This window comes from Mixophyes fleayi, chromosome 4 (assembly GCF_038048845.1).
Source record: "Mixophyes fleayi isolate aMixFle1 chromosome 4, aMixFle1.hap1, whole genome shotgun sequence".
NCBI lineage: Eukaryota > Metazoa > Chordata > Amphibia > Anura > Limnodynastidae > Mixophyes > Mixophyes fleayi.
In genome coordinates, this window is record NC_134405.1 from 132,041,854 (window position 1) to 132,051,123 (window position 9,270).

The 9,270-nt window shown below is 39.7% G+C and overlaps 1 protein-coding gene across 1 annotated transcript in view; it reads left to right on the plus strand.

Annotated features, from left to right (window-relative positions):
- CCDC33 (coiled-coil domain containing 33) overlaps positions 1-9,270 on the plus strand; it is a 75,984-nt gene that overhangs the window by 65,658 nt on the left and 1,056 nt on the right. Inside the window, exons 20-22 of the mRNA XM_075208302.1 lie at positions 6,392-6,513; positions 7,283-7,372; positions 7,472-7,588. Of these exons, the coding sequence (XP_075064403.1) occupies positions 6,392-6,513; positions 7,283-7,372; positions 7,472-7,588 (329 nt within the window). The remainder of the gene's footprint in view (positions 1-6,391; positions 6,514-7,282; positions 7,373-7,471; positions 7,589-9,270) is intronic.

Sequence of the window (9,270 nt, forward strand, 5' to 3'; positions counted from 1 at the left end):
CTGTGCTTCTAAGGGCATAGTTATTTCCCCAATATTCCCCTGTGTTTAAAAAAATAAAAAAAAGTTTTTTTAAAAAATACCAAAAACTACTTTAATATTTTTTAATTACCACAAAATTTTCACAACCAATCCTGCAGTATAAGCCCATTGGTACTGCAATATTACCAAGTTCACACATTCAGCAGTAAAAGTCCAGTGGTACTGCAATATTACCAAGTTCACACATTCTGCAGTATCAGTCCAGTGGTGCTGTGTCCTGTGCTCTGTCCTGCTGAGTTCCGTAGTGCTGCTGGGTCCTGTGCCGTGTCCTGTTCAGTCCAGTGGTGCTGTGTCCTGTGCTCTGTGCTTCTAAGGGCATAGTTATTTCCCCATTATTCCCAAGTTTTTAAAAAATAAAAAAAAAGTAAAAAATAATAAAAATTTTTAAAAAAAATAAATATATAATAATTATAACCAAATTTGCAAAACCAATCCAGCATTATAAGTCCATTGGTACTGCAATATTACCAAGTTCACACATTCTGCAGTATCAGTCCAGTGGTGCTGTGTCCTGTGCTCTGTCCTGCTGAGTTCCGTAGTGCTGCTGGGTCCTGTGCCGTGTCCTGTTCAGTCCAGTGGTGCTGTGTCCTGTGCTCTGTGCTTCTAAGGGCATAGTTATTTCCCCATTATTCCCAAGTTTTTAAAAAATAAAAAAAAAGTAAAAAATAATAAAAAATTTAAAAAAAAAAAAATATATAATAATTATAACCAAATTTGCAAAACCAATCCAGCATTATAAGTCCATTGGTACTGCAATATTACCAAGTTCACACATTCTGCAGTATCTTGTGCTACATATAATGGAGAGCAAAAATTTGGAGGATAAAGTAGGGAAAGATCAAGACCCACTTCCTCCTAATGCTGAAGCTGCTGCCACTAGTCATGACATAGACGATGAAATGCCATCAACGTCGTCTGGCAAGCACGATGCCCAATCTCCTAGTACAGGGCATGTAAAATCCAAAAAGCCCAAGTTCTCAAAAAACAGCAAAAAAAGAAACTTAAAATCATCTGAGGAGAAACGTAAAGTTGGCAATATGCCAATTACGACAAGTAGTGGCAAGGAACGGCTTAGGCCCTGTCCAGTGTTCATGACTAGTGGTCCAACTTCACCCAAGGATCAAAGCCCTCCTCCCCCCCCCTACAAAAAATTTAAGAGAGTTATGCTGTCAGCAACAACAACAAAACAGCAAAGAACTCTGCCTTCTAAACAGATGACATCACAAATCCCCAAGGCGAGTCCAAGGGTGTTGTTGGTTGTGAACCCTGACCTTCCCATCACTGTACGGGAAGAGGTGACTCCATCCAGCATTTGCAGCACGCCCTCTGCATATGCTGGAAGGATCACCCACAGTCCAGTTACAGATTTGGCTAATGAAGGTGTGAATGTTGTGCACTGGGAGGAGGATATTGATGTAGCTGGCGCTGAGGAGGATGTTGATGATTATGATGCAGACAGATACCAAATTGCATTTCTCAATTTCTATTTATATTCTAGATTATATAACGGCTGAAAAGTTTTCTGTTTTACTCCTAGTGGAGAGGGGATCTGATGCAGACAGATACCAAACTGCCTTTGTCCATTTCTTTGTATATTTGAATTGCTAGTTCTACAGTCTATGCAGGCTGCTTTATTTATATTCAACTACAAGTGTAGGGCGGGGGGGGGGGGGCATAGATAGCCACCAAAGTAACGTGGTCCATTTAATTTCACTTTCTAGCTCCACAGTCTGTGCAGCCTGCTTTTTTTTATCTTCAAAGTATTTATATTTACAAGCCTTGCAATCTAAATTAACTAGAGGTAGTGACGTGGTAGAACTCCAAAAGGCAGTTTGGAAGCCCCTGTACAAACTGGCTCTATTTTTTAACTGAGTTGTCCCCCCTCCAGTGTGTACTCGGAAAGAGTTTTTAGTGCAGCGGGGAACCTGGTCAGTGAGCGGCGAAGGAGGTTGCTTCCTCACAACGTTGAAAAAATGATGTTTATAAAAATGAATAATCAATTCCTCAATGAAGTACAGCACTGCCCTCCAGACAGTACAGAGGGACTGTGGTTGTGGAGTCCAGCGGGGACGAATTGATAATGTGTGAGGAGGAGGAAGTACACACTGTAGGGGGAGAGGAATCAGAGGTTGAGGATAAGGACGACATCTTTCCTCAGTAGAGCCTGTTTAGTTTGTACAGGGAGAGATGAATTGTTTTATTGGTGTGGGGGCCCAAACAAACCAATCATTTCAGCCACAGTTGTTTGGTAGGCCCTGTCGCTGAAATGATTGGTTTGTTAAAGTGTGCATGTCCTATTTCAACAACATAAGGGTGGGTGGGAGGGCCCAAGGACAATTCCATCTTGCAACTTTTTTTTTGGCATTATGTGACCATTCAACAGTCGTTTGCCATGTTCAAAAAGTAAAAGAAAATGCCAACAAATTCAATAAATTAAATCAAAAGTTAAATGCCCTGTCATTATTTAAAACAAGAGGTTTTGACGTGCTAGAATTAGTGTAGTGTTAAGATGTTATAAACACTACACTTGGAAATTGGAGGAGGTAATGTGGCCCCGGTATCAAATTGGGTACCGGGGCCACCCCACTATGCAGTCCAGATACTTGTTTGGTGGAATCCAGACACGTGGAGGGTTTTTAAATTATATTGTGGCCTCGGTACCAAATTGTGTACCGGGGCCACCACACTACGCAGTCAAGATACTTGTTTGGTGGAATTCAGACCAGTTGAGGGTTTTATTATTATATTGTGTGGACCACTCTATCTATACCACACTACAACTCTATACCACTCTATTTCCTACTTTAATTCTATTTAATTCTATTTCCTACTTTAATTCTATTACTAATTAATTACCATAAAGAGGAACAAAAAAAACCAATTTTACCAAAAGTATAATATGACTTAGACTTACAAACACTACACTTGAAAGATCGTGCCTTTAAATGAAAAAGTCAGTCTTCATTGCACGACTATGTGCAAGTGCAACAGGGACATTTTTTTGGGTTTACAAAGTCAAACAATAACACTACGACCCTGTCTGTCTGGGGTCTGTCAATGACGAATTGTCTGTAGCATGTTTGGAGGAGGTATTGTGGCCCCGGTATCAAATTGGGTACCGGGGCCACCCCACTACGCAGTCCAGATACTTGTTTGGTGGAATTCTGACACGTGGAGGGTGTATTTATTTTATTGTGGCCCCGGTATCAAATTGGGTACCGGGGCCACCCCACTATGCAGTCCAGATACTTGTTTGGTGGAATTCCGACACGTGGAGGGTTTTTAAATTATATTGTGGCCTCGGTACCAAATTGTGTACCGGGGCCACCACACTACGCAGTCAAGATAGATAGATGCGTATCATAGATAAAGTACATTCAGTGGTGTGGGGCAAATTGAAAAATATTCCAAATGCACTGACATTATCAAAAACAAGAGGTTGTCACACGCTAAAACTCCAACATGTATATGATGGAGAGGATGGAGGAGCAGCCGTATGTGTAGTGTAATGCAGACCTGTTGAAGGTTTTTTATATATTTTATTGTGGTGCCCAGTGCCCACTCCTCTACGCAGTCCAGGTACATTTATTGGTGCGAATCATAAAAGTTCAGGGTTTTTAATATATTGTGGTGACCCACTCCTCTACGCAGTCCAGGTACATTTATTGGTGCGAATCAAACCAGTTGATGGTTTTCTTATTATATATATTGTGGTGACCCACTCCTCTACGCAGTCCAGGTACATTTATTGGTGCGAATCAAACCAGTTGATGGTTTTCTTATTATATATATTGTGGTGACCCACTCCTCTACGCAGTCCAGGTACATTTATTGGTGCGAATCAAACAAGTTGATGGTTTTCTTATTATATATATTGTGGTGACCCACTCCTCTACGCAGTCCAGGTACATTTATTGGTGCGATTCATAAAAGTTCAGGGTTTTTAATATATTGTGGTGACCCACTCCTCTACGCAGTCCAGGTACATTTATTGGTGCGATTCATAAAAGTTCAGGGTTTTTAATATATTGTGGTGACCCACTCCTCTACGCAGTCCAGGTACATTTATTGGTGCGAATCAAACCAGTTGATGGTTTTCTTATTATATATATTGTGGTGACCCACTCCTCTACGCAGTCCAGGTACATTTATTGGTGCGAATCAAACAAGTTGATGGTTTTCTTATTATATATATTGTGGTGACCCACTCCTCTACGCAGTCCAGGTACATTTATTGGTGCGATTCATAAAAGTTCAGGGTTTTTAATATATTGTGGTGACCCACTCCTCTACGCAGTCCAGGTACATTTATTGGTGCGAATCAAACCAGTTGATGGTTTTCTTATTATATATATTGTGGTGACCCACTCCTCTACGCAGTCCAGGTACATTTATTGGTGCGATTCATAAAAGTTCAGGGTTTTTAATATATTGTGGTGACCCACTCCTCTACGCAGTCCAGGTACATTTATTGGTGCGAATCAAACAAGTTGATGGTTTTCTTATTATATATATTGTGGTGACCCACTCCTCTACGCAGTCCAGGTACATTTATTGGTGCGATTCATAAAAGTTCAGGGTTTTTAATATATTGTGGTGACCCACTCCTCTACGCAGTCCAGGTACATTTATTGGTGCGATTCATAAAAGTTCAGGGTTTTTAATATATTGTGGTGACCCACTCCTCTACGCAGTCCAGGTACATTTATTGGTGCGAATCAAACAAGTTGATGGTTTTCTTATTATATATATTGTGGTGACCCACTCCTCTACGCAGTCCAGGTACATTTATTGGTGCGAATCAAACAAGTTGATGGTTTTCTTATTATATATATTGTGGTGACCCACTCCTCTACGCAGTCCAGGTACATTTATTGGTGCGATTCATAAAAGTTCAGGGTTTTTAATATATTGTGGTGACCCACTCCTCTACGCAGTCCAGGTACATTTATTGGTGCGATTCATAAAAGTTCAGGGTTTTTAATATATTGTGGTGACCCACTCCTCTACGCAGTCCAGGTACATTTATTGGTGCGAATCAAACCAGTTGATGGTTTTCTTATTATATATATTGTGGTGACCCACTCCTCTACGCAGTCCAGGTACATTTATTGGTGCGATTCATAAAAGTTCAGGGTTTTTAATATATTGTGGTGACCCACTCCTCTACTCAGTCCAGGTACATTTATTGGTGCGAATCAAACAAGTTGATGGTTTTCTTATTATATATATTGTGGTGACCCACTCCTCTACGCAGTCCAGGTACATTTATTGGTGCGATTCATAAAAGTTCAGGGTTTTTAATATATTGTGGTGACCCACTCCTCTACGCAGTCCAGGTACATTTATTGGTGCGAATCAAACCAGTTGATGGTTTTCTTATTATATATATTGTGGTGACCCACTCCTCTACGCAGTCCAGGTACATTTATTGGTGCGAATCAAACCAGTTGATGGTTTTCTTATTATATATATTGTGGTGACCCACTCCTCTACGCAGTCCAGGTACATTTATTGGTGCGAATCAAACAAGTTGATGGTTTTCTTATTATATATATTGTGGTGACCCACTCCTCTACGCAGTCCAGGTACATTTATTGGTGCGATTCATAAAAGTTCAGGGTTTTTAATATATTGTGGTGACCCACTCCTCTACGCAGTCCAGGTACATTTATTGGTGCGATTCATAAAAGTTCAGGGTTTTTAAGATATTGTGGTGACCCACTCCTCTACGCAGTCCAGGTACAATTATTGGTGCGAATCATAAAAGTTCAGGGTTTTTAATATATATTGTGGTGACCCACTCCTCTACGCAGTCCAGAAAGATACCTTGTTGCAACGTTTTGGACTAATAACTATATTGTGAGGTGTTCAGAATACACTGTAAATTAGTGGAAATGCTTGTTATTGAATGTTATTGAGGTTAATAATAGCCTAGGAGTGAAAATAAGCCCAAAAACTTGATTTTTAAACTTTTTATGTTTTTTTCAAAAAAAATCCGAATCCAATACCTTAAATCCGAACCGAGACCTTTCGTCAAGTGTTTTGCGAGACAAATCCGAACCTCAAAAATAACGAAAATCCGGATCCAAAACACAAAACACGAGACCTCAAAAGTCGCCGGTGCACATCCCTAAAAACTACCATTGTCAGCAGTAAGTTGAGTGACCCACCTGCCGAAAATCCTATAGATTATATACCAACCCCCTATATAGCTATATTTAAGTGAGAACTAGATTTTTGACACTCGTTCTAGATAATTGGTAATACCAGTGTGTGGTAGCATGGGACATAACAGCGTTAAGTGTTTTTTTTCTCTCTTCAAGATTTTTTTTCCCTTCCTCTCTCCCAGGGGGTCGAACAGAGGTTCTTCAGCAGGAGATACATGCTACATTACTGGCTGAGAATTCACGCCTAAGAGAAGAGCTGGAGAGGGCTCGACTCCCAACTACAGTATTGCCACAGAGCGCTCTGGTGAGTAGATAACAGGCAGGAATGATGAGAGGCAAATGAAGGATCAAATATTGTCTGAGGTTATCAGGAATAAAATGGGCAGACTAGATAGGCCAAATGGTTCTTTTACTGCTGGCAAATGTTTATTTAGTAAGTGGTTAGAGTATTTAAGTCATCGATTGCATAAACTGATATATAATGTCTAATAGGTTCAAAGGAGTTATGAAAGGTTCTAGAAATAAGTTGTAGGTATAACAGGTAGGTATAACAGAAAACAAAGAAAACGATACATTGGAGCTGAACATATATAAAAATGATGGCAAAAAATAACTGTCTGATACATGTAGTCTGCTCATTTCATTACCTGCTGTTTTTTTGTTTCTCTTATAAGTTCTTAAAGTAACAAATCTCCAAAGAACCCATATATTGGTTAGAGAAATGACTTAAAGGGAACTTATGTGCAAAGCCACTGCTATTCAGTCAGGAGTTGATTTACAAAACAGGTCTAATATGTACTAAATGTATTTTGAGACTCAAGGCACAAACACAACGCAAAAGATTGTGTTAGAGACAGATACGTAGCACGACATTTAATTTACAGTAACAACAATTTAATATGTGACACAGAGCCACTTTTGATGCCACAATAGCGAAAATTTCAGTTACCTCCATCAAATTATGTATTGAGGTTTTCACCACTTTAGATGCAAGTTGAGATGTTATTTCTCAGTATAAGCCACCAAACCACAATGTAAAAAATGTTTATTGTGGAGGTTGTGTTTTTTTACAGTTTCATGAAGCATTCACTGACACTGAGAAGTTTTCCCTTCTTAGCAAGCTGGAGAAATCACAAGCAAGAGTGCAGAGCCTGGAGAGAGAGGTGATTAATCTATCACTATTTTTCATTTGTGAATATTGAGTTTCGGTGCCATTGTGGTTTCTTACTGTTCCATTACTGTAATCTACCTCTTACTGCTAGCTAGAGGATGCGGCACGGCGATGGGGACGTGACAAACAGCAGCTCCTGATGCAGCTGTCTGAGCAGCAGATGGGATTCAGCCGTACCCACACTACAATCCTGCACCACTTTCCCACGGTAAGGATCATGTTCTGTTCTACTAATGATAGACAAGTAGTTCAGAACATCAATGTTATATTCCTGTACCCATCTTCTCTGCTATGGATGATAAGTTATTCATTGCAAGTCACTAGTATTCTCAGCTATGCACATTTTAGACTAAAGAGGTTTGCTTGGAGCAGCAATAAGAGCTTTCTTTTGAAATGCTTACTTAACAACATAGCTGTATGCTGTCTGAAAACACCTTGCACTAGAAAGGAATGCATCCAAGTTACCCTGTCTATTCTCCCTTTATTTAATTTAAATGCCAAGCCTGCACATCTGCCTTGTTTGTGTATGCCACATACAACCCAAAGACTGATCAACCTTTATAGTCCATTGGAAAGTTTTTCATGCACACTCAAATACCTCAGAGGCACATATTAGCTTGCAAATGTAGGTGGAATAACACAACAAATGTCCAGTTTCATATTTTGCATTGTGTTGTGCCTTCACTGATTATAATAAATGACATAGGGATATAGCTGGTAATGTACTTACTGCTGAGCGCCACTAGGAGCCGGTGTGACAGAGCTATCAATAGTTATGAAAACTGAATGAAAAAAAGGCCATATTGAGTCAGCACAGTTTGTAGTCAATTGACATCAGTTGATGTTTATAAATTGCAAACAACAACCACAGATGCCACCACATTCAGTGGTGAGCCCCATAAAGCAAAATATAAAGATATCAATATTCTCTGTACTGGTAGTTTTAGATGGATAACTTTGGAGCAAATAGGTTTTTAAAATATTGAACTGTGTCACCCATTCTATTTTCATTTGTAATGACTCGTCTCTTTGGGGCTTGTGGTGCATCGCTCACTATAACTTAATTTGATAGAACTCAACAACTACCCCAAAAGGTAGGAGCCAGCAGTTTTTAATGGAAAATGTGAGAGCTGCTTATAAAATACTTGCACAACATGTGTACATAGCAGATCATGCATAAAATAAACAGCAGGCCATTTATTACAGGTTACACGTCCCACATGACCAGCATATTATACCAACCTTTTGTCCCCCAACACACTCTTATAACAAGTGTATGCACCAGCACACTATTATATCTGCCATGTGCCCCTCAGCGTATAGTTATACCTGCTGTGCCTCAGCAACATGTACTCCCCAACATATTTATATGCCATACTGTCCAGCACATCACAATATCAGCCTGTGCATTCAGCATTCAGCACATCACTATACCGTTCTGCGCCCAAAGCACATAATTATTCCAGCATGTGACCCTTTGAGCCACCACATGATTGGCAAATACTCTTATCAATTGGTCGGCATAGATAATAAAATGAATGGCCTTGCTTGTATGTTTTATAGTGTACTTTAAACCTATGCACAACTATGTGAACCTGAGCATATTCCCAAGAAGTGTTTTTGCTTTGAGTTTTCATATCTTATCTTCCCTGCTGTTTTGAGAACTGACGCTCTAGAGAAATATTCTCCTATAATTAATCATAAATATAGACAAATAGACCTGTCTAGCATTGATGTACAAATGATGGGACATAGGAACCAACTTTTTTAAATAAATAAGAGAAAATATGCCCTGCATAGACATGGTTATTGGCTGCTCAAGCACCCACAAAACCATCCGATTATGGACACAGAACACATCACCTACTGTCATGCCTCTTACCTCCGCAG